The sequence below is a fragment of the Myxocyprinus asiaticus genome, chromosome 10 (genome assembly GCF_019703515.2).
Source record: "Myxocyprinus asiaticus isolate MX2 ecotype Aquarium Trade chromosome 10, UBuf_Myxa_2, whole genome shotgun sequence".
NCBI classification, from domain to species: domain Eukaryota; kingdom Metazoa; phylum Chordata; class Actinopteri; order Cypriniformes; family Catostomidae; genus Myxocyprinus; species Myxocyprinus asiaticus.
The window spans coordinates 16,305,536-16,332,164 of NC_059353.1; the positions used below are offsets into that span (position 1 = coordinate 16,305,536).

The 26,629-nt window shown below is 37.8% G+C and overlaps 1 protein-coding gene across 4 annotated transcripts in view; it reads left to right on the forward strand.

Moving 5' to 3' along the window:
- The window catches only part of raph1a (Ras association (RalGDS/AF-6) and pleckstrin homology domains 1a), a 123,364-nt gene that overhangs the window by 66,076 nt on the left and 30,659 nt on the right, over positions 1-26,629 (forward strand). For all 4 annotated transcript variants that reach the window (XM_051709276.1, XM_051709273.1, XM_051709274.1 and 1 more), the window contains 2 exons: positions 11,210-11,287; positions 21,210-21,369. In XM_051709276.1, coding sequence (XP_051565236.1) covers positions 11,210-11,287; positions 21,210-21,369 — 238 coding nt within the window. The remainder of the gene's footprint in view (positions 1-11,209; positions 11,288-21,209; positions 21,370-26,629) is intronic.

Below are 26,629 nucleotides of genomic sequence, written 5' to 3' on the forward strand. Positions count from 1 at the left end.
GTGAAGTTAGTGTTACAACACATTCTTGAAATCTGGCACTTGATTGATTAGGTTAGAAATGGGTAAAATGGGAATTGACCCCACTTTACCTGAATTGACCCCATTTATTATTGCTACAACCCCAGATCTGTTGGCTGAGGACAGGTGGCAGACAGAACCACAAGGTAGCGAGTGACGATCATCAGCACAACAGATGGATTCCAGGAAACGGTCAAGTTTCTTTGGAAACAATAGGCTGCAGACTTGCCAAACAAAAGTGTTGGTTGTCCACACAGAGAATGAAAGCAGTTGTGTTCGAATGGTTTTGCTTCAGGACCCAGATTTTACATTGGACATCAATTGGCGAAGATTGTTTAAAAATTTCTTTAAAATCCAACATCGAAATGTATTAATATTATGATGACTGCATAGGTTCAATAGTTATTACCATGACATAGGCTGAATAGAAAAATAGAAAATTTTGTAAATGCATAAACAACAATAGAAGTGAGATTTACCGGCCTAACAAGTCAACCCATATTTAATATAGTCTTTGTCATATTTTCATTTATCTTGCATAGCTTTGTTCATGGTTTTTGAGGATGAGGGCATGTCCTTGTTGGCATCTACTTATTTATTTTGCTATCCTAACTTCAAATAATTATATGCTTAGTTGCATTTTATTATTTGCATTTAGCATTGTTTTTTCCTGCTGTCTATTTTTGAGTCACAACCCACCATTTGAGAAACACTAAATTATATGGCACAAAAGTACATCAAAAGCAGTCTGTGAACCAAACAGCCATCAAACACATTAGACCATGTTTAGGTCTTAAGCTTTCTTAGCACAGATCAGCTCATCCTGTTATACTGTTCCATGGTCCACAGACCTAGAGACCTGCAGCAGCCTGCTCTCTCTGACCTGTGATGTTGCCAACTGGCCTGAATGGGGCGTTCGAACCAAATCCAGAGCAGAGTGTTCATCCATTTCTGTAGTTGCTCTCTGACTAAGCAAGGTCATGTTGAGTTGCTATCAGGGTGGAGATCACTGACTTTTAGTAACCCATATACATAATTACGATATCTTTGTATGGATGTGCTGGCAGTTAAAATATCCTTTCCAGAGTTTGTATTTGTTTCCTTGCTGTTTGTGTTCATGTGTTGGACTAACGTTAAGCCTCTGTTTGCTATGGGTGCAGTGTGTCAGTTGTGTTGTGCTGTTGGCATTAGCAAGACTTGGATTGGTTGAGGTGATCTGATTGGTTGCAGGAGCTCAAGCTCAGGGAATGTGCAGGCTCTGATAATCCTCTTTATTCTTGGGGAGTTTCATCACCCAGGTTTTCATTCCTTAATATGGCAATGCCTGTTTATCACTGTGCAAATTAACAAGCAGTCAGGGGAATTTGACAGCAGTAGGGTTTGGTCAATATATGGTGCAGGTTAAAAGTTTAGACACAACTGCTCATTCTTTTTTTTAGGCCTATTACTATTTCCCATGCTTTAGAATAATAGTATCATCAAAACATATTACACATAAATAAGTTTTATAGTGACCATTATTCAGTCCAACTCATCAATTTAATAATTTAATAACATTGTAATAATTTTGATAATTTTAGCTTTGAGAAGAAATTCATATATAGGCACAATTTATATTTGTTTACATAAATATTTTCAAGCATTTAAGCCTTAAAATCAGAAGTCTTTTTAGATCATGAGAAATTGTGTGCAAATTTTTGACTTACGTAAGTCCTACCTTATCTTTCAATAAACAATGCAAATATCACAGAGGTGTAACTGTCTTGTGAAAATCTAGCATTTATGCTGACATTAGAGTATTTTCAGTCTGTGAGGTCATTACATCTGCTCATTGGTTTGTGAGCTGTCTCTCGTCATATTCCCACTCAACGCTTTTATTTAAATCACTGATAACCGTAACTTTGTTCATCCCTGACCTCAGGGGCAACACCTGCTTACAGAGGTGTCTATGACTCTCCTCTCCCTAAACAAACTGTGGTGGCTCTCCCAACCAAAAAGCCTTCATGACATCACAGTAATAAGGTTAATTGTACTTTTGATCTGTGGCCAGGTGGTTTGTGATAAAGAACTATGTGTCAGGAGAACAGCAGCTTGTCACTTATTGCAATTATTAATCAGCTAATTTTTGTTTACTCAGTCGATTCTTTTGCACCATTTTTCTTTTTTTTTCGCTGAGTCATTGAGAGTTTTCTTAACATAGCGGCATTAAAAATAATTTGCTAAGAAATACAAAATAAATTCTGGGGGACAATTGTGAGATGTAAAGCACCCATTCTGGAGTAAGTAGGAGACAGATTTTTAACAAACCTTGAAATAAAAGAGCATACATCAATAAAAAGTGCAATACACTTAGAGGCTGTTTTTAGCATGAATGAATGGAATAGCAGGAAAGGAATGTGCATGTCTTAGTGTATTTGGGATATGTTGTTTACCATGTATGCAAAAATAGTCCAAGTACTTGTACACTGTACAGGAATGGAAAGAGTACTGAAAAATCATACTCAAGTAAAAGTACTGTTACTTCCCAAAAAATGTAGTGTGAGTAGAGCAAAAGTACCTGTCCTAAAAACTACTCAAGTAAGAGTAAAAGAGTAGCTCATTTAAAAGTACTCCTGAGTATTGAGTACTGAGTTACGAAAGCTATGCCCCGTTATAATAAACACTTTATGATGCAATTTCAAAATGTAGCACAAATACCGTGTGGCTGTTTGCCAGAAAGTATAAAAAATAAGTATTTTATAGGTATTTTTGACTGCCAACTTTTAAAATACATCACTTATCTATGATAAACACTACATGAATCTGATTCCAAAAAAATAAATAAAAGGGTGACATGATTACAGAAATGAAAAGAGAGTTATTTTCAATACACTTGTCACCATTTTAAACCGTAATGTATGAAACAATTACATTAAAATCAATTTATGTGTAGCGTCTAAAATGCCCTTAATGCCGACAAAGCGAGTTAATGTTGTGCATAAAACATGTTCAAAACAATGCAAGGAATGCAGAAAAATGCTAAAAAAGCAGGATCACTTGGCATGTCATGTCCCACACAATAGAGGAGATAGAGCAGGGGTAGGAAAAGTTGTTTGGTACAGGGGCCACAACAGGCTTTAAAGGGATGGTTCACCCAAATATGAAAATTCTCTCATCATCTACTCACCCTTATGCCATGCCGGATGTGTATGACTTTCTTACTTCAGCAGAACACAAATTAAGATTTTTAGAAGAATATCTCAGCTCTGTAGGTCCATACAATGTAAGTGAATGGGTGGCAACATTTTGAAGCTCCAAAAATCATAAAAGTATCAGGTCAGCATAAAAGTAGCCTAATCCATGTGACTCCAGTGGTTAAATCCATATCTTCAGAAGCGATATGATAGGTGTAGGTGAGAAACAGATCAATATTTAAGTCAATTTTTACTATAAATTCTCCTCCCTGCTCAGTCAATCTCCACTTTAACTTTCACTTTCTTCTTCTTGTGTTGTTACTGGCAGGGAGAATAATTTCTATCAGAAATTGACTTTATTGATCTGTTTATCACGGATTATCATGGATTTAACAACTGAAGTCATATGGATAACTTTTATGCTGCCTTTATTTGCTTTTTGGAGCATCAAAATGTTGGTACCCACTAACTTGCATTGTATGGACCTACAGAGCTGAAATATTCTTCTAAAAATCTTTATTTGTGTTCTGCTGAAGAAGGAAAGTCATACACATCTGGGATGGCATGAGGATGAGTAAATTATGAGAATTTTCATTTTTGGGTGAACTATTCCTTTAAGTAGCACATGGGGGGCCACACTGTTTTCCTTTTGAGATACAATGTTCCACATTGATTTAGTTCTTGTATCTTTTAAGCACAGAAATAGTTGTGTTCTCATTCTAATGTATGATGCACAATTTTCTGAAGTGTATTTGTGACTGGTGAAATATTCTGTTTGACGTTTTGCTCTACAAATGTTGATACGTTTTTTTTTTATTTTTTTTTTTTAATCAGGCATTAGAAAAAACTTGATAAAGGCTAAGCATAATTATAAATTATCTTATGTTTACTTTCCTGGTAATTTATTATACAAATTAACACTCTCTACATCAGGGGTCGGTATTATTAAAAAAACTAACAATATTATTAAAAAATATTATTAAAAATGTCACTGTTTTATTATATTACATTAATACTTTTAAAGCTACTAAAGTTATTTAGCCAAAGGTAGTGAGTGCTTTTCTCGTTTTCTTGTTACTGTTGTGTGATTTAATAGCCTTTTTATGACATACTAGACTTGCGGTTACATGTACACTTGAAGTCCGACATTTATATACAAATACGTTTTTTTGCCCCACTGTTTACATTCACTTTAAAACATAACTGACTGTGTTTACATTAATGCCTCACCAAGATGGCTTTGGTGGAATTATAAAGTGTATTTGATAGTTTAACCCTGCATTAAGCTCTCACAGAAACCCAATTATCTTGGCGATAGATTGCTAAATTATAGGCTACATTAGAGATACATAGAATCTAGTAAGCAGAAATATGAAACTTACCTTGACATGTTTCTTCAAATTAGAGGCAGAATTAACCCTGATATCTGGCTCGAGCAAGTTAAACTCACATGACACGATTAAGAAATTGGCCTTCTTCACTGCAAAAAGCCCTTTCAGGTGTTGAACTGTGCTTGAGGCATTCTCCACACCCATAATAGTTGGCGATCGATCTACAGGTACCGTTCAAGATTTTTACATATGATTTTATTTGTTGGGAGTCATGAGACTCTCCCTAGCCAATCATGATGATGCATCAAAATCAGGGAATGACAGGGAAATAGCAAACACAGATGGAGGGACAATAGCGCAGTAAAAATACAGTTACAGCACTTAAAATGTACTCAAGTAAAAGTATAACATTTTTAACTAAAAGTACAATTCCTGGGAAAAACTCCTTAATTACAGTAACATGAGTATTCGTAATTCCTTACTTTACACCCCTGACACTGTATGGAGGATCTTTTTCTAGAATAAATGCTTAATCAGAATTTGGACCTTAATCAGAAAATGCTGTGGATGTAAACATGTTCACAGTTACGACACTGTAAAATCTAATTAGTTGACTTTACTTAGATTTTTTAAGGCAATCTGTTTGCATGCTTTTTCTAAGTAAACGTACTTATTTGGTTCAAGTTAACTGAATTGCATTTTTTTAACATTTAACTAGTTACAATTAGGGCTGCAACTAACGATTATTTCGATAATCTACTAATCTAATGATTATTAGGACGATTATTCGACTGTTCGGGTGATTATTACAACGATTAATCATTAACTCTTAACCGACTATTCAGCTTGTGCCCCGACTTAAAAGGATGTATTAAATGTGCTTGCTAACAATAAAGAGGACAAAATCATCTTTTAAAAATACCTCTAAATGACATTCACTGAATTAAAGGAAAAAAATACTTTTTATTAAGTTTTATTAGTAAAAAATTCACTGTAAAAATCCTATTGTTTTCAAGTGTTTTTGTCTTGTTTTTAAAATTGTCTAAAAATCCTTAAAACAAAATACATTTACTTGAGAAGCAACATATATAATATTTAGACTAGCTTTAAGAGAATTTATCTTAAATATAAGTGTATTTTGTAAGTAAGTGTATTTTTTCACTTGGTTATACTTCTGAGAATGCAGTAAAGATTAAATATACTTATATTCAAGATCTATTCTCCAAAAGCAAGTCTAAATATCTGTCCTTTTGTAGTCTTCTGATGTCCGATTCCATAGCTGAACCAAACCAGACAGTTATTGAAGTGCAGAGGACAAACTCAATGACTGCTGAGTAGAACTGGATTAGCAGTGCCTGCGGCAGGTTGAACTTCCTCAACTGGAGTCAATGTGGGTCTCCCACTTCAGGTCCTGTGAGATGGTAGTGCCCAGAAACCTGAATGACTCCACTGCTGCCACAGTGTGTTTAGAATGGTGAGCGGGTCAATGTTGGGGTGTTCCTCCTAAAATCCACAATCATCTCCACGGTTTTGAGCGTGTTGAGCTCCAGATTGTTATGACTGCACCAGTAAGCCAGCCGTTCAACCTCCCTTCTGTATGCAGACTCATCATCATCTTGGAGGAGTCCGATGACAGTAGTGTCATCTGCAAACTTCAGGAGCTTGACAGAGTGGTCCTTGGCGGTGCAGTCGTTGGTATACAGGGAGAAGAGTAGTGGAGTGAGTACACAACCCTGGGGGGCACCAGTGCTGATCATACATGTGCTGGAAGTGAATTTCCCCAGTCTCACTAGCTGCTGCCTGTCCGTTAGAAAGCTGGTGATCCACTGGCAGATAGACATGGGAACGGAGAGCTGGGTAAATTAATTCCATAGGAGAGTTAGAATGATGGTGTTGAAAGCTGAACTGAATTCCACAAAAAAGGATCCTTGCATATGTCCCTGGTCTTTCTAGATGTTGCAGGATATGATGCAATCAAATGTTGACTGCATCATCCACAGACCTGTTTGTTCTATAAGCAAATTGAAGGGGATCTAAAAAGGGTCCAGTGATGTCCTTTAGGTGGGCCAACACCAGTCTCTCAAATGACTTCATGACCACAGATGTCAGAGTGACGGCTCTGTAGTCATCAAGTCCATTGATTTTGGGTTTCTTTGGGACAGGGATGATAGTGGAGCGTTTGAAGCAGCAGGGAACTTCACACTGCTCCAGTGATCTGTTGAAGATCTGTATGAAGATGGGGGTCAGCACAGGATTTTAGACAAGTGGGTGAAACACCGTCTGGGCCCTGTGCTTTCCTTCTCTTTTGTTTCCAGAAGAACCGGCACACCTCTTCACAGATCTTAAGTGCAGATACGGTGGGGGGGGGGGGGTGCAGGAGGTGTTGGTGTTTGTGTGAAGAGCTAGTGTGGGTTGTTTTTCAGCTTCTCAGAGTAGCTTCTTTTAGCCACTTTAATATCCTTAATCAGTGTGTTTTTGGCCTGATTATACAAGATTTAATCCCCGCTTTTGTAAGCATCCTCTTTGGCATGACGCAGCTGTCTGAGTTTTCCTGTAAACCATGGTTTGTCGTTGTTGAACGTTAAATAAGTCCTAGTAGGAATGCACATATCCTCACAGAAACTCATATATGATGTCACAGTATCTGTGAGCTCATCCAGTTTGGTGTCTTCAGCTTCAAAAACACTCCAATCAGTGTAGTCAAAAACAGCCTTGTAGTTCCAGCTCTGCTTCATATGTTCATCTCTTTACAGTCTTTACTACAGGTTTGGGGTGAAGACTACCCTCTCTCACCTTTTTGTTCACTTCAATCCATCTTTAACTCACAAAAAACAAACTCTCTCTTAGAGGTCGACTGATAGTGGATTTTACCGATACCGATAACTAAGTTAGGCAGTACCTGCTGATAACCGATTAATCAACCTATAGTTTTTAAAATTGATATTGAATGAAAAAATAACACTCAGTAAAAAAGTAAAATAGTGCTGAACTTTATTTAAAAAATAAACAGTACTGACTGAACCATGAAAATGTATTGTACTTTTTTTTAATGAAATAAATATATAAATATTAATATATATGAACTAATATTTGAATTGTAAAGTCAGCTGATTTTTAAATTGACCTTGATTCCTTAGCCCACAAGAGGGTGCAATAAATACATAAACCATTCAGCACCGTTATATTATTGCATAGAACATTTCTATCCTGGCTGTTAAAAAAGAGCATTTCATTTTCAACTAATGTGCATAAAATAAATAAATAAAAAGTTTTAGTCTGTCCATATTCTCAAATGTTAAGTCAAAAGTAAAATGGAGGGGGGGAGAACGGTTCAATAGACAGTTCACATGGTGTTACACTTGCACTGATTCCTACTACTCCAGACTCAAGCTGCATAATTACAGCGAAATACCGTATTGTTTTTTGTTCAGTACAGTTGTATGTAGAGTAGCAGTATTCACAGATAGCAGTGGTATTTGGCTGAACTTGGTGAAGCAGCTCAGACTAGGGGCTGTTCAAACAGATGGAACACAACAGACTGGAACCGAACACGAGGATCTCGAGATGCACATTTCCAAGTTGAACATCTTTCCTAACAAAGCATTTAAACAACTCATTGCTTAATCTGAGAAACGCTTATAAGAGAGCAAGATGCAATGGCCAAAGACCTCCACCAACTGTAAGGGGATGTTCACACCGAATACTTTTTCAACCATCCATTTGTAAGTGTTCTAACTGCTTGAGGATAGCTTTAATGTTAGCGTCCTCTCAGCCTTGTCGGCAAATATACTGCTGTTCTCTACTAATGCAGCATCTAGTCAAAAAATGTATTACTTTATAATGATATGACAGTGTGTACTGTAGTGTACTGTATACCTTTTCATTGTTGATGTTTTAAATCTGCATCTGAAGTGTTCTGCTCCATGCAGAATGTAGTCTCACGTGTCAAAACAAACACCTCATGGCATCAGTGAAGTGATAAAGTTATTACACCTCTAGAGGCTGCTCTCATACTGCATAATGACAGCAGATCCGGACGCAATGGGGGAAGACTATCGGTGTGGATTTTTGCCAATAACCGATAGTTCCAGAAATCTGTTATCGGTGCCGATTAATTGGCAAAACCAATATATCGGTCGACCACTACTCTTTCTTATTAATAAAGCTGCGTATTGCCCTATTTTCTTCACAATAAGAAATGCACAGTAACATATATTATGATTCAATAAGTCGTGAGCCATTACGTTATAATCTAGCTGCAGCAAATTGAGTCATAGCAAGTCTTATTCAGTATAAGGGAAATTATGACACATAAAAAGGCACTTTTGTAAAGTACAATTGAGTAAAGAAGAATGGATTAAATTTAACAGGTTCAAAGTACACCAGAAGTAACCTTAATCACCCTCATGGTGACTTCACACAAATCACAACTATAGTCATAAGAATTAAAACTATATACATTTTATATAGCAATTTTTTTTTTTACATATGTTACCTTGTTTTGACCAAACATAATTTATTCAAGCGCAAGGGCTTATGGGTATTCCATACAGCCACAATTTTGGACTTCATAATTTTGAGTTAGTATAGTACTCTAAGCCAAAATGTAAAGAACATATGTATTTGAGTTATGATTCCAAAATGTGACATTTCAAGTACTGTTTAATTAGGACCACTTAAATGTTTTTATTAATGACAACTTTAGGGTTTAGAGAGTAATGGTAACTTAATTAAAACTAGTAAAAATAGTACAAAAATTTAGTAAACAATTTTTTCTACAATTAGAGATAACTATTAGTATTTATACTACTACAGTATACAAATTAAACTGAGGTGACCTGGTATTAGCTACCACTGTCGACACAAAATAAAATAAATACAATTCCAAAGATTCTGAAAGCTTCTTACACTGTTTGGAACACTGTTTAAAATCCCATGTCAATTTATGATTTTACACAGTAGTAACAGTATTTGTTGAAACTGTGGAATTTGGCAGAAATGTTTAGCAAGGTCATAATTTAAAAGGGAATCACAAGAGGATGAGAATCACCCACAATATGTTGGGCACCAAAACAGTCTAAATTTCACTAACGATAAGTGACATAATTTAAGTTATAATACTGTCCTAAATCTGACTAAAAGTAAGTTAATCCCAAAGCTGAGTAAAACGTATGGCTCTGATTAGGAATGTTATAGTTTATGCGTGTTACTACTATCAGTGCTCATGGAAAGCATTAGTTAGTTGGTGATGGGTGCTCTTAAGAGACTTAAGCTGTAATCACATAATTTGCCATTTGTTAGTTAAAATTATGAGGCTTGTGTGTCTGACCAGGTTTTTGGATCATTGTATGTAGCTAGAGTCAGATTTTCTCTGCCTTTTGTGGCTGTTTTCTCAAGTGTGTTTGTGTGGCTTTTCCACTGCAGTGTGGAGAGGATAAAACACTCTGACTCAAAACATACCCAAGCCCATATAAAATTTATTTCACACAAACACACACCCACAGAAGCAGAGATGGGAAGGGCTTTACAGAATCCTATCTGACAGAAAAATGGGAGGTCCTATCCCTTTGTTTTAGAGAGAGAGAGAGAGAGAGAGAGAGAGATTAGTTAGTAGACGAGAGGTAGAGTGTATCTAGTTCTGCCCATCCTCCACCTCTCATCTGGTTGTGGCAGATGCGTTTTATGCTCTCTGGGCAGAATAACATCTCTGCTGGAATACTCTATGCTGTGGAGACTCTTAGAGGAGACTTCCCATCATTTATACTATGAATGAAGCTGACACCATCCTGGCCATTATGTCTTTATGTGAACATTGCTTGAACTGCTCACAGCATGTGATTGCACACCTCAAGTACCACTAACAGTGATGGACAGACCTGGACCAGCTTTACATGTTACAATGGGATATTTTTGTGTTTTACCTGTGGATGTCTTGTTTTAAATGTCCATTTTGAAAGCCTTTTTATTTGGGGGATTTTGTCATTCTGTGTGACTGGACCTGTTACTCCAGATGTGACTATGGAAAAGCAGCTTTCTCTAATCTGTTGAGGAGAATCTGTATTGGGGATTGCAAATGGGGCGAAACCCAGCGGAACAGCGTTCAGATTGTGTTTACCAACAGATCTCTTAGTACTGTTTCATCTGTATTCTTTGGACCAAAGAATCAAAGCTTGTATTCCTCTCCAAGATAAAAATAACCCATTGCAATGGCATCTTGCTGGAAAAGTCAGGTAAATGTAAGAGTTGTGTGCTCTGGATAATATATTGATTCCCAACCAGGGTTACACATACCTCAGGGGTACTTAAGCAAGTTCCTTGGGGTAGATTTAGATTTTGCTTAGTTAAAACTACAAAACTGAAATTAAGAATATTAGGATTGTCAGTAGAATAAAACAATTAATCATGATTAATCTAATGATTTAAAGGAATAAAAAAAAAAAACGTCTTTAATATGTGCATATGATAGTTAAAAGTATCATAGTTCGGGTTTAATGTCAATAAAGGGGTCCTTGAGCCTTACTGATGGGGCTATGGGTGTTCATAAGACAACAAGGTTGGGAAATACTGTTTTAGATCATCAAATGTCCAAATTTTTAACCATTGAAAGTCATGAGGAACCCCACACCCTGGTACAATTAGTCATGTGTTATTTTCATGTTTTAATCATGTTTGTATGTGTGTATTTAGGAGGAACAAGCTGCCAAACAAAAAGCTGAGAAGATTCGAGTGGCTCTGGAGAAGATAAAGGAAGCACAGGTTAAAAAGGTAAGATGGCAAATATACCTTAACATGTAAACACAGCCCTGGTTTCAAATGTTTTCTAGCTTGTTTAAAACCTCCAGTACTGTTTATACCTCTGTACTTTAGTTGTCAGTTTTTATAGATATATTGTTCAAAATTGAGATAGTGTTTGTGAAACATGTCCATAGTAAATGTGATGCTGTACTACACCTGTGGTTACTCCGCTAGGACACCTGTGTGAACTTGAGGGGAACTGATTTCATGCATTCACAAAAAATCACCTTGAGATCAGTTGGTTAAAAGTAATTGCAGAAAATGGCTCAATGAAAGTCTATGAAATTAGTTCTGCAAACACTGCTTGGTTTGATATTTTGAATGTAATGCAATTTTAAGTGTTACTTAAGCATCCAAATACTGTATGTTTATGTAATTATTGTATTGCAATCATAAATGCTTGTCTTGTGTCAGGACATTGTCAGTGACGTATCTGTGCTTTTATCTGGGAAGGTGAAACTGGGCTGTGTTGATGCAAACAGCTAAGACAGGATCATCAAGACAACTTAAACACATTGAGGGGATTAGGCGTATGGCTTTGTGCACGTGTGCATGCATGTCCTTACTCCCCCCAGCGTCTGCTCTCTCAGTGTGTTTGTGTGTGTGTCAGGAGCCCTGATGGAATGTTTTCTAGGTCAGGTCACTGTACTGTCACAGTACACAAAAACTGAGCCAGTGACTTTTTGGATGCTGCTCTGAAATCTCTCTCTGAGTAAAATCACTGTAAATGTGCTCTTAAAATCCAGAGTTAAGCTGGAATGAGAGATTGTAGAAATTTAACAAGCTGCTGGATTAACGTGATAACATATGGAGTGATATGACTAAATAATTATATATTTATATTTTTTAATTTCTTTGATATACACTCACTGAGCACTTTATTTAGAACACAATGGTCCTAAAAAAGTGCCAGTCATGGTCTTCTGCTGTTGTAGCCCATCAGCCTCAAGGTTCGACGTGTTGTGCATTCTGAGTTGCTATTCTGCTCACTACAATTGTACAGAGTGGTTATCTGAGTTACTGTAGCCTTTCTGTCAGCTCAAACCAGTCTGGCCATTCTCCGTTGACCTATCTCATCAACAAGGTGTTTCCATCTGCAGAACTGCCACTCACTGGATGCTACTGTAGCATTTTTTACATTCTTTTTCTATTAAAATTATGTAAAATTTTTACAACGTAGCTTTTCAAATGTGGAGTAAAGTGGTTTCTGTTCAATTTTAAGCACAGGACTTAATGACAAAGAAATGTTTCCATAAAGGAGCGAGAATATTACATTTTATATTGGAGGTTGCTCTTGTCTGCAATAGAGTACAGTGGATGGTAGATTGAGCTGACTAGAGCCTGACCGATAAGGGATTTTTGAGACCAATATCGATTTTAGAGAGGGGAAATTCACCGATTACCGATATGGTGACCGATATAGCTAATATTTGAGCTGGAATGAAAACAGACCTTTTCTATGTGGATTGTGCACCGATTTTGCACAGATATGACTATGCAAGGTACTCAGAAGGCTGCTTTCTTAAACAAATATTTTTATCAAAGAACATTTGACATTATTATTATACATTGTCAACAAATTCTAGAAATGAACACTGAGAAAATAAAGAATAAATAATAATACAATAAATAGCTTAATAAACATCAGTACTGTTAGTATAAGTCAATTACTGACCATTTAAATAAAGAATAAAAATACAATAAATAGCTAAATAAAAATCAGTACTGTATGTTTAGTATCAGTCAAATGCTGACCATTAAAATAAAGAAAAAATAAAAATACAATAAATAGCTAAATAAACATCAGTACTGTATGTTTAGTATCAGTCAAATGCTGACCATTAAAATAAAGAAAAAATAAAAATACAATAAATAGCTAAATAAACATCAGTACTGTATGTTTAGTGTCAGTCAAATGCTGACCATTAAAATAAAGAAAAAAATAAATAAATAGCTAAATAAACATCAGGGTCCGGTTGCACCAGCTATACGTAGGTTACAACTTATCCTAGTTGTGGCGTAAATGGCCACTAAGTCACAAGTTACGCTCTACTTAATATTGGAGCGTTGCACCATTACATTTATGTAGGACGTAAACCTACATATGAACTAAATATATGTGGCAGCCTCCGACCAGGAGCAATTGATGGAATAAAAAAGCAGACTCATTTAATGACATCAATGAGCTCATGTTTTGCATGACAGGCATCAGTCCTTTCGACATATATGATGGTGTTGGCATTTACACTCATTTACATTTATGAGAGAGAAAAGAAAAATGTACTTTTAAGTGGTTCCTCAGTATGAAACCGATCTAACGGTGCAGTTTTTAGGGTGCGTCGCCCGGTGTCAAGTTTCAACACATTCAAAATATATATATAAAGGATATTCAAATGAATAAATGTCTATTTTTCCAGACTGTTGTATTAGTATTTATCACCCCTCATTTATTTTAGATACAGCTCCTATATATTATTATTTACACAGGGCAAATATACTATTTATTAAATCTACTATTTTACGTATCCTATTTTTATGTCTGGAAAACCAGACTTTTAAATATTACATTTTATAAATGCAATGACTGGAATTGTTCGGTTGAAGGGGGTACCAAACTGTGAATCCTGATCAGAGCAGTTTGGTGAATACATGTTTACACATCAACTTCCACTCAGCTGACAACAATGAAAGTAGCTACGTGATTAGCTAGTTAGCTGTAAGCTCATTGTCATGGAGAGTAAAAGACGGACGTTGTTTATTTTACTTTCCAGCATTGTGTCTCACCAACTAGGTAACAACATAGCGTGAAATCAACACTCAACAGACACAATCCACCACCGCACCATTGTCTGCTGAGCTGCAAAAAGATGCTCTGATGTTACCATTCAATCTGCTACATTAATGACTGCACTGACAAACTATAGCTGGCTAACAGCAAACAGACATGAGTGACATGGTTGTCAGGGACAGGCTTAACATTATATTAGTTATATAAAATGATGGGGTAATTTTTTATAAACTTTCCAGTATGTATTTCAAAAACTATTTAGCATTTTAATGAGAAGAGATCGCTCAAATCCACACTGTTTAACTCCGCGCCCGGTCTGCAGAGCAACCATCTGTTCAGAGTCTGCTCTGTAAACAGTGGAGTCGGAGTGTGCTCTGCTGGACAAACTACGTTATGACACCAATTCTAAAGCATTGTTTTCTGCATTATATGTTCTGAAAAAAAGTTTTCATATCGGCGCATATCGGTAAAATATACGCCGAGACCGATATATCGGTCGGGCACTATTAATGACCTCTGTAGATTAATACTTAATTTGTATGTGTTACTGTGTATGTTTGGAATTCTGGGCACCATTTTCACTGGATTGTTTTTTTTTTTTTTTTTTTTTTTTTTTGGCCTTTGACCATCCATATGGTGAGAGATGAGAGAGGAAAGTCTGGGATAGGACATTTAGGAATGTATTCAAACAGATTATCTCATGTAGGGGTGGGCAGTATGAACAAAATCTTATATAATCGCCCTATGAATAATTTTATATTGCGGTATCAGTTTATATCATAATGTATTTATTTATTTAGAAAATACAACCCAAAATGTTTTATATATTATACAACCTAGAGTATTTTTTTGATAATACAGTAACTTACTGTAAATTTGTGACATGAAAGCCACTTCATCTCAGTTTCTATTTTTTGTTTGGAACCTGATGGGCAAACCAAAAGATACAATTATTCAGAAAAAATATTAGTGCACCTTTAAAGTACATTAAAGGAATATTCCGGGTTCAATACAAGTTAAGCTCAATCAACAGCATTTGTGTCATAATATTGATTACCATAAAAATGTATTTTTTGTTATTAAAATGTATTGATTCCATCTACAAAAACCAATAAACACAACATAAAATATGGAATCAATTATATAAATTTAACCCCTCCCCCCAAATACCCCACCCCCCCACCCGACACAAACACGCATTACAGTGGTCTCTTACAATTATAACAAAAAATTAGAAACAAGCTAAAAATATATACTTTCAAAAAACAAGAGTGCACATACACATCAAACTAAAAATTAAAAATCAAAAATCCCTCTCCACTGCCCCTCCCCGAGAACCCTCCAAAAAATCCAAATATCCACCCCACTTCCTATTAAACAAATCCCACTTTCCCAACCTTCTATATATCACCTCCTTAAATGCCGCAACCTCACTCATCTCCCCGCACCACTCCTGAAACGAGGGTGCCCCAGCCGTCTTCCACCCCCTGAGAATTATTCGTCTGGCCACCATAACTCCGGCCAGGACCCAACCTCTCAAATGGCTTTCCCCAAAATGAATGACCTCCCCATCTCCCAAAATGCAGAGTCTGGGGCAAAATGAAAACTGTGTGTCCAACACATCACACATAAATCCCTGAATCTTCAACCAAAATTCCTGTATTTTAACACATCCCCAAAAAACATGGGTTGTGTCCACGTCTTCTGATTGGCATCGCCAGCAGGTGGGTGTGTCTTTAAGACCAAGTCTATACAATCTAGAGGGTGTCCAATATAATTGATTCAAAATCTTAAATTGCATCAGATGGACTCTTGAATCTCTAGATGTAGACTTGACGTTTTTTAGAATCTTAGCCCACACTTTCTCCAATACCAAACTTAAATCTCCCATAATCTCTTGAGAGAAGTAGAAGCTCCATCCCCTAGACTCTGAATTAACAGGGAGTAATACACTGATGCCTCATGACCTTTTCCAAAAGCAGTAATCACCACTTCTATAATATCTGCCCTTTTAGGGGGGTGTATGCTACTCCCAAAAATAGTACAGAGCAGGTGGCGCAATTGTAACTTCCTGAAGAACTGAGATCTAGGAATCCTGAAATGTTGGACCAAATTTTCAAACGATCTCAACCCACCACTCTCATATAGATCACTGAGTGTATTAACACCCCTCTCAATCCACTCCGACCAACAGAAAGGGGAATCACCAATATGCAACTTTGGGTTTAGCCATATGCTCAAGGCAACATTTAAATAAATGTCTGAATTAAACACTCTGGACACTTTTGTCCATAGCGCGTGCAGATGCGAGATGACGGGGTGCGACTTAACTTCTCCAATTAGTTTAATAGGCTTTGTAATAATAAAATAGGGGCAATAACTTCCTGTTCAGTTCCAAACCAGGGAGGGGCTCTCTCCGGTGGAAGTGACCAATGAGCTAAATGTCTGAGACCAAACGCATAATAATAAAACAAAATCTTGGGTAGGCCTAGCCCATCTTTGTCAACTGGCCTATGTAACTTGTTGAAATGTAACCTATGACGCTATCCATTCAAAATGAAGGACTTCGCTATGCTATCAAATTGCTTGAAATAAGAGAGGGGGACATCTACTGGGAGAGACTGTAGTAGGTAGTTGAATTTTGGAATACAATTCATTTTAATAACATTAACCTTCCCAATCATCGATAAATGTAATGAAGCCCACATACTCACATCACACAAATACCTTTTTATTAAAGGGTCAAAATTAACTGACTAAATCACACAATTTTGCTGGGAATAAAATGCTCAAATCCTTAATGCCCTGTTTGGGCCATTGAAAGGCGCCTGGCTGGAAGGCCGTTATTGGGCAGTACGCAGTCAGAGCTAAAGCTTTGGATTTAGACCAGTTAACTCTGTGTCCCAAAAATTTAGAAAAGGAATGATTAATTCTGTGGAGGCAAGGCATAGATCTAGTGGGGTCGGAGACGAATAATAAAATATCATCTGCGTAAAGCAGAAGCTTATGCGTCACACCTCCCGCCACCACCCCTGGAAAATCATCCTCCTTGCTTATCGTGGCTGCTAATTGTTCCAGGGCAAGACAGAACAATAATGGGGAAAGAGGGCAACCCTGTCGAGTGCCCCAATCCAGAGTAAAATAATCTGAAATTAATCCATTTGTTTGTACTGCTGCTACAGGGTGTCTATAAAGTAACTTAATCCATTCAATAAAAGTATTTCCAAACCCATATATTTCCAGAATCTTAAAAAGATAATCCCATTCTACCATATCAATGCTTTTTTGGCATCAAGTGAGATGGCAGTGACCGGAGTCTGATCATTCGCCCCTGACCATCATGATATTAATGATATTAATAATATCACTGATCATGATATTAATGAGTTGCCTAATGTTGTCAGAAGAGCTGCGGCCCCGAATAAACCCCACCTGATCTATAAGAGATGTCATAACTTTACATAATCGGTTAGCCAGAATTTTTGCCAAAATGTTTACATCTAGCTGGATCAGGGAAATTGGACGGAAACTTTTACACTCACTTGGATCTTTGTCCTTTTTAAGAATCAGACTGATTCAGGCTTGTGTCATGGTTGGTGGAAGCTTTCCATTCTTTAATGATTCCGTATAAACTTCTAACAAAAGTGTAGCCAGTTCTGTAGCATTAGATTTGAAAAACTCAGTGGCAAAGCCGTCAGGCCCCGGAGCCTTGCCTGTAGGTAGGGACTTAATTACCTCGTCAAGCTCCTCCAAGGTTATCTCAGAATCAAGAGAATTGTTTTGTTCAGTTGTCAGTTTAGGGAGATCTAATGGTTCCACAAAATTTCTAAAATCTTCATCAGTAGACAAAGATGTGGAACTATAGAGATCAAGATAGAGTTCTTTAAAAGCATTATTAATATCAGTGGCTGTGGTAAACATTTCACCACCAGCAGATTTCACTGAGGGAATGGTAGAAAGACTCTCTCTGCTTTATATATCTAGCCAAAAGCTGCTTTGTCCCCTGACTCAAAGTATGACTGTCTTGCCCTGAACAACCAAAACTCCACCTTCCGCGACAAAATAGTATTATATCTGTATAATACTTTGCCCCTGGATTTCTCCTAAAACAATAATGACTCTTCATAATTTATCTTTACAGTGTTTGAGACATTTGAATTGTAGATGTTTATTTATCAGTAAATAACTCCCCAGCTCTTACTTGAGCCAGCACTAAAGAAAACATGCCCACCCCATATCTTCCCAAATTTTTCAGCTTCCTGCGGGGAAAGATGCATTTCTTGAAGAAAGACTATATCATATTTCTTACGTTTAAGAAAAGAAATAACCTTCCTTCTTTTTATGGGGTGCCCCAACCCATTCACATTCCACGTGGAGAGAGATAGTACACTCATTAACATTTGACATATTGATATAATAAAAATAAATTGTGTCAAAAACAAGATTAGACAGACCACATTCCCCATTACTGCAATAATCAAACCCCGAACTTCCCCCCCGAACAAAACAAACAGAAAAAAGAAAAACATGCGCATTAACCCCGCGCACGACAGCGCCAACTGGCGTCCATCCCTTTAAACTCAAAAGGTCCATGTACGCCTACGAGAGCCCCCGCGACAACTTTGCCATCGGATTGCTCAAGTCCGGCGCTTCTGCACAAATTTTGAGAGGCAAAATTACAGAACAGAAAATACTTTGTAAAACAAACCCCAGCCAACAGGCTGAGTAAACACAAAGAACATGTAGATTCATTCACAAAACTGTGTTCCTCCACAAAACAAATTCCAGCTGATATAAAGCCGTTCAGTTTCCTCGGACAGACAAACAGTTGTTCAGTGAGCCGGCTGTAAAGATTGCAGCAGATGACGTAATCATTCCAGTGTTCCTTAAAAATATTCCACAAAACAAACTCCAGCCAACAGGAGGCATAAGCACACAGAACGAACAGATTCATCCACAACTGTCCCAAAGCAGTGTTATTCCACAAAACAAGCTCCAGCCGCAAGGCGGAACCAGCACAAAAAGAAACAAAAATGGCCCAGCTTCCTCAATAGAGTCACTGAAAAGCGAGTCAGTCCACTAATATAAGAAACATCAAATGGCTTACTCACTCCAATGTATTTATGAAGGAGAGTGCCTGTTTTGGACATGTTTTTTTTCCAAAAAAATAAATAATTACACAATGACTTACTCAGCCCATCAACTTTATAAAAGATGTCCTTTATGTGAGCATGTAGATATTTTGCAGTCATCCATAGTGTCCATTCTCAATCTGGCCAGGAATCTCAGTGTAAAAAAACTATCTTATGTCAATGCAGAAGTTTCTTGAAGGCAGTGTCATTCCACAAAACAAACTCCAGCCGCTAGGCGGAGCCAACGCAAAAAGAAACAAAAATGGCCCAGCTTCCTCAGACAATCGAGTCACTGAACAGCGAGTCAGTCCACTAATATAAGAAACATCAAATGGCTTACTCCAATGTATTTATGAAGGAGAGTGCCTGTTTTGGACATGTAAATATTTTGCTGCTGTCCTCTGTGTCTATTCTCAATCTCGCTGGAAACATCAGTGCAAAAGCGATCTTCCGTTGATGTAAGAGTTTCTTATATTCCTTGAACCGATCGCGTTTCTCTCTTGTCGAATTCGCAAAGTCCGGGAACAAGAAAATATTGTGATTCTTCCAAGAAAGCTTTCCTTTGCTCCTTGCCTGGTGCAACACGAGATCTTTTTCGGATGATCTCAGAAATTTGGCCAGAATTGATCGGGGCCTTTCTCCTTCAGCCGATCTCCGAGCGGGGACTCTGTGAGCTCGCTCGATTTCCAGTTTATGGCCTGTTATGTCGAGCAGACTCAGGAAGAGCTCGTCTAGGAATTTCACCGTATCTCTGCCTTCTTCATGCTCAGGAATTCCAACAATCTGTATATTGTTCCTTTGGCTCATATTTTCCAGTTTTTCCAAAATGTGTTCCAAGTCTGTTATGGATGCGGGCGGATTAGCGGATAATACCCTTTCCGACAACTCCAGATAATCGATTCGTTTCTCAACATCTGCGACTCTTGTGACCAACTCAGAGAATTTTGTTTCCATCGCCGTAATCGATCGACGTATTACAGCGAGATCCTCCAAGTCAGCAACAACCTTCGTCAGCATCACCGAGATGTTGGACAGTTGACGCTGGATTTCAACTCCCGACGTGCCGTCCAAATCGAGTCCCCGGCTCGCAGGCCCGTCAGAGGCCATGTTCACCTCAAAGAGCAAGTATGTAACTGGGTGTATTGAATCTTACCGGATTATAACATGAAAATAATTTAAAAACTAGCATAGTGCGCAGAGCTCGCAATCACATGTCTGCTTCTCGCATGGCGTCACGTGTCCCCCCACAAAAATGTATTTTTACTTGACCCTCCTTTTCTTTAAAAAAAGCAAAAATCTGGGTTACAGTGAGGCCCTTACGATGGAAGTGAATGGGGCCAATCCGTAAACGTTAAAATACTCATTTCAAAAGTAAAGCCACAAGATATAAACCGTATTCGTGTTAACATGATTGTAGTGTGATAAAATCACTAACTAACCTTTTCTGTGTAAAGTTATAGCCAATATAACAACTTCGTTTAAACTATTTAAACAACTTTACAGCTCAAATAATACACAAGTTTTAACAGAAGAATTAATGTAAGTGCTTTTATAAAATTATCTTCACATTTCTGTGTTTAAACCCTCTAAAAAGTTTCCCATTCACTTCCATTGTAAGTGACTCACTGTAACCTCGATTTGAGCTTTTTTAACGAAAAGGAGGGACGATTCAGAATTATTTTTCTGGTAATCAACATTATGCCACAAATGCTTTCGATTGAGCTTAACTTGTATTGAACCCGGAATATTCCTTTAATGCAGCAAGTTGTGATGTTGCTTGGCAACCGTAAACCAATGCATCAAAAACTACATCACTCCTTTTATACTAATCAACAAATTTGTCTACACTGGAAGTGCTTGTATGTAACACATTTCTACCGATATATACCGTCATACCACCCAGCCCTTATCTCAAGCACCCAAAAACCTACAAATATACATAACTATTGTCATGTCTTGTCTCTCCCTTCAGTTGGTAATCCGAGTGCACCTATCGGATGAGAGCTCGAAGACTGTAATGGTGGACGAGAGACAGACAGTGCGTCAAGTACTGGACAGCCTGCTGGACAAATCCCACTGCGGTTACAGTCTGGACTGGTCTCTGGTTGAAGTCATCACTGAACTCCAGATGGGTAAGAGCCTGAAGACAGATCCCTACTTTCCCTTCTCACTAAGCCAGACTTTTGACCATCGGCATAAAGTCTGGTCCACATTGCAGAGCTAATTTTGGCCAAGAACCACCCACATAGACAGGAAGAGAGAGTGTCATGTATAGGGTTGGGTACCGAGAACCGGTTCTTGTTCAGAACCAGTTCCATTCTTTAAAAATTACAGAAACCGTATGATATTCATGACTTTCGGTTCAGTTAACGCTTCCTCTGCATGCAATTTTCCGCCGATGCAGATGGAACACCTTACTAAATTACTCTGACAGTGTTTCCAGTAGCGCTGCCCTCTGCTTAATCTACAGTGTAAAACCCACAGTGCTACCAGTGTATTTTGATCCCCGAACGAATGACTCTAATGTGTTGGTTCTTTTGAATCTACAGCGCGAAACATATGGTGCTTCCAGTGTAGTCGATATCCCAAACAAGTGATTTTATGAGCCAGTTCTTTTTAGTGAATAAAAAACTCTTATACATCAGTTAGAACGGTTACTGAATTAATCTTATACTGATGCGCAAGTTTTGAATTCCCAACTCTAAATAAAATAAGAACTGTGAAAGTCTCACAAGCCTGAAATACAACATTAGACTACATAATACAGTGTAAACTTTCTCTGAAACTGTGATTGTTTATTTAATGTTGTACTTCAGACCTGTGAGACTTTAATAAAGGAGTGCAGTTACTGACTGGCTGTTCATATGACAATGTGTAGTTTAAGATGCTTAAGTTTTTTATTGAAATAAGTGGAATTTTAAAAAAAGAATAAATAAATGAATGAAATATGCTGTAACATTTCTTGTTCGTTTCGAATAAAATAAAAGTTAGAATCAATTATTGGATTGCATTTGTGCCTCAAAGTCTGCAAACATGCCTTTTACAAGAATTGTATTACATTTATTTCTGATTTGTTACATCTGCTCTATAGAAATCTGAAATTATCTCATCATTTGGCAACAGGCTGCTGAGTGAAGTACATGCAATAAGAATAGCATTTCTTATTTCCAAATAATTCTTTCTGTTAAGAAGAATTAGAATAGGAACCGAAATCGTTAATTCCTTACGATTCCCATCCCTAGTCGTGTAAGTTGACTAACTACAGTTTTTGTTTTTATGTGACATTTAAGGGGCGGAAAATTTGGACTTCATAATTGCATAATAATGGTCCAGTGTGCAACAAAGCGGTCCCTAGTTCAAATAATAAAAATTATAATGCAGAAATCTCCACAAAGGGTTATACAGAAAACACACAAGAAATTATCTGGACAAATCATAGACTTGTACTCAGAAATTCCTACTGTCAAAAAGTAATGATTTAACAGACATAACTCTGCTAACAAATTGGAATATACAGTTGGGCTAGTGGATATCTTGTTTACTTGCTGCTAACTGGAACTCTTGAATGATTTGAGATTCCATACCATGAATGCTGCTAACTTTGGCAAATCCAGCAACATCTCATTGAAGCAGCTTGATACTTTGTAAACAAAACTTTGTTTCCCAGCAGAATTATGACAGGTTTCAGAGTAGCAATTATTCTGCACCCAATCCCAGTTCGAATCCGGATTGGGTGTTTTCCTGTCCTTCCTGTCACCTCTTAACACCGATATGTTAAGGCAGAACTCCATAACAATAATAATAATAAAAATATATAGCTGCAAGCAGCAATGGCAGGCCCAAGCACTACAGCGCCATTGCCACCTGGTGGCTCTAGAAAAGCAAAGAATGGTGGGTGCATGCATTTGAGAGGGTGAATATAAGAGGACTATTTCAAAGTCACACAAAGTGTCACACTTCCTGTTGTCAGTTGGTGGCGCTACAACCGTGACCCACAATAGCCACATCAATGCGATTAGCGACATGACCAAATTACTGCTCAAGTTTGATCTAAATCTGTCAATGCACACAGAAGATATGAGACACTTACTATTTCCCTTTTTTCGCCATCAATTTATTGTCTCGCCATGGCTACACCGTTCAGTATATCAAAACTATGTTCACAATTTAGCATCTTCAATGTCTTGGCAGAATGTTGTCTAAATGTGGTGACAGTCTCATGAGTTCCCTAGGAGGAGGATTTAAAAGTTCAGCGACTGCTATTTTAAAAAATCCAAAATGGCCGACTTCCTGTTGGGCGGACATAATGACTAACTATGAAACTGTAAACTATATATGTACCAATTTTGTTGACTGTAGATAAAAATGGGGGTGCTACAGAGGCAGTCTTAGGACGTTTTCACTCCTAGTTCGTTTGAGCACTCCAAGCATTCTCAGAGCAGTATAACATGTATATGTGAACAACCCAGGTGGTCTCAGACCCCCTAAAAGGACCTAAAAGCGAACCGTACTCAGACCACCTCAGGAGGTGGTCTGAGTACAGTTAGTTTGTGGGTCCTTTTGTGGTTCGGTTGATTTGCGCGATGTGAAAGCGAAGAGGTACCAGTCCGCTTTGCATTTTATGACACAATACCTCGTGGCTTGCCATACATAGCTGCATTACATACTTCATATTCCAGTCACAATTTACTGTCCACAAATGGGAATTTTAAGCGAATATAGATATACCATGATTACCATGACGTGTTTTTGTGTCTCATATTCCGTTCTTGTTGTATTGTTTGAGCACCTAAAATGAACGGACCAGCCGCATTCAAAAGCAGAGTAGCGTGTTAAGATGAACCTCTTTAAAGTGCTCTGATGGGCGTACAGTCTACGGAGATTCGCAGGAAACTTCCACGAAAATACAAGCGAGGGTTTTTATAGTTTCACTTTCATACACAATGTAAATGACATGCAGGAGGAGATTTCCTTCATGCGAAATAAGGGCTTGTAGGTTTTATTGGAGAGCCTTAACATTACGTGAGAAAGTGAAGAATTTAGGACAGAAATACAGTATATATTATTACAATTGCATAATGTAATATGATTGGTGGTGTTGTCTGGGTTTCATAAATGATTTAACATATAAAATATACTTTTTATGTAATTCTATCCCTGTGCAATAATTTTTAATGAAAAATTCAATTAAAATTAATCCTATGGCCCCATTATATTATATGATTGCAAGTTAAATATCAAAAATGTACTACTTAAGGTGTAGGCCTATCTGTCATAAGCATACGTACACCTTAAGAAGTATGATAATTTGTATGACAATTGCTTATAATAATCACAGTTATTTATGAAAATGTATTGTCAGTCAAATTTCATAATCATGACAGGACCAAAAAAGAAACTGGGTCCTCTTTTAAGTCCACTTACGTTGTGAACATCACAAGCACTGAGGTAATTTGTGGCTGGTTCCCTTTCTTGTTCACTTTAACCAAACTGGGTTTGGTTCACTTAAAATGTACTATATGTGAAACCACCCTTAGGGTGTTTTCACACTTGGTCCGTTTCAGTGGTCTGAACTCAGTTTGGGGAATTTTTGGCCCATATGCGAACACACCAAGCGATCTCAGGGGGTTTTCACACTGGGCACGTTTGCTGCGGTCCGATTCCGAGTGCGATTGTTCCCGGTGCCCCCCGCAGCGTTGGTCTGGTTTCATACTCACTTGATTCATTGAACCCCGGTCCATTTGCGTTCATCTTATGTCATCACAAACACGCATGGAGAACACAACGTGACTCATCGTACTTTTTGCTTTTTTGTTATTTTGGTGCCATTATGCACAGCAGAATGAACGACAACTGCGTATATGTGTGCTTCATGGTGTAACTCATCAGATGTCCAGGGGAAGGCGGCTTGCTGCTGCTCGCAAACTGCGTTTTTTGAGGAGACAGCTGATTGCAAGGAATTAATTTGCATCTTTGTTTACACTGCACGCTTACGCTCGTATCCAAGGTGAAGTTATCACCACTGTCATCTCCTATTATACCCTATATTTATTAGTCGAAACTAAAGATGTCGTCATCGGCTAAAACGCATGCGCAGGTTACTTTACCTCCTGTACGAGTGCGCACCCGAGTCCGAGTTGCTTTCACATTCACGCGAATCACGCTACAGTTCCATTGCAACCGAACTCAGACCACCTCCTTCAGGTAGTCTCAGGTTCGGTACCACGGTGTGCTCCCCGGTCCGCATGACAGTTTTCACATTACCAATGTGAAAGCACTGTCAGACCCCTTAAAAGCGAGCCAAGCTGAGACCATCTCGGGAGGTGGTCTTAGTACGGTTCGCTAATAACGTGCATTGTGAACAAAAAGTGCTCTGGGCTCATTTGAATTTCCCGTTCGCACAATACCAAACATGTTTGGCCCTGACAGGTTCCAGTGCTCAGGAAATTACAATGCGAGCACTGGAGAGATGCAACGAGCCGCTTGCTTTGTTGCTATGGATATGAGAGCGGGAGATGCATATTAAAACTATTGTAAACTGCACACGAGTAGTTTGATTGAATATAGACACATTTTCTTATGCTGCTTATTCATTTTGAGAGCATTAAACATGTTTATATTATCATATAAGTTAATACGTAGAGCTATTTGTACGCTTAACATTAAATATAGCCCTAGTAATTATAATTCGTACAATATTTTTTTAAAGTGGGCTCAAAAAGGACTGAGACCCCGTAACTGGTAAAGTGGACCAAAAAGAGATCTGAGTACACTTACAAGCTCTCAGACAGTGTGAATACAAAGAGAACTGAGTCCTTTTTCACTCTGTCCACTTTTTAGTCCACTAAAAGGGGTCTGAGTTTCATTCTTTTAAAGAGGACTCAAGTGTGAAAACACTCTTATACACCCATTTTAAACCTGTTAACTGTCACTGGCCAACAGGTGGGCCGTTTGAATGAGGTTATTAATCAAATACTTTGTTTTATATCACAAGCATCATCAGTGTTCACATACTTAGTATCAAATTAAAGCTTAAAAACTCAACTTTCACGTGCTGCAGTCTATTTTGCAATTAGAACATTACAGTGAAAACATATTTTAAAATGTTAAAAGAGTGAAGTTTTTAAAACATGTGACATGTGAGAGACAGTACTTATGTTTCATGTTCTCTGCTTATGATCTGATCCAGTAATTGAAAAAACAGCATGCATTTCATTAGGCTCATTTGAGATGAGCAAGTTCTGTGCATAACTGATCACCGGTGATCACGGACAGATGCATGCCGGTTAGAAATCTGTCCGACTTGCTGTGATATCATGACCATGTATGTCAAAAATACTCCCGCGAGAGCGAGGCGGCCGCAGTTGTAGCAAGCAGGTGGCGCAGTTGCTT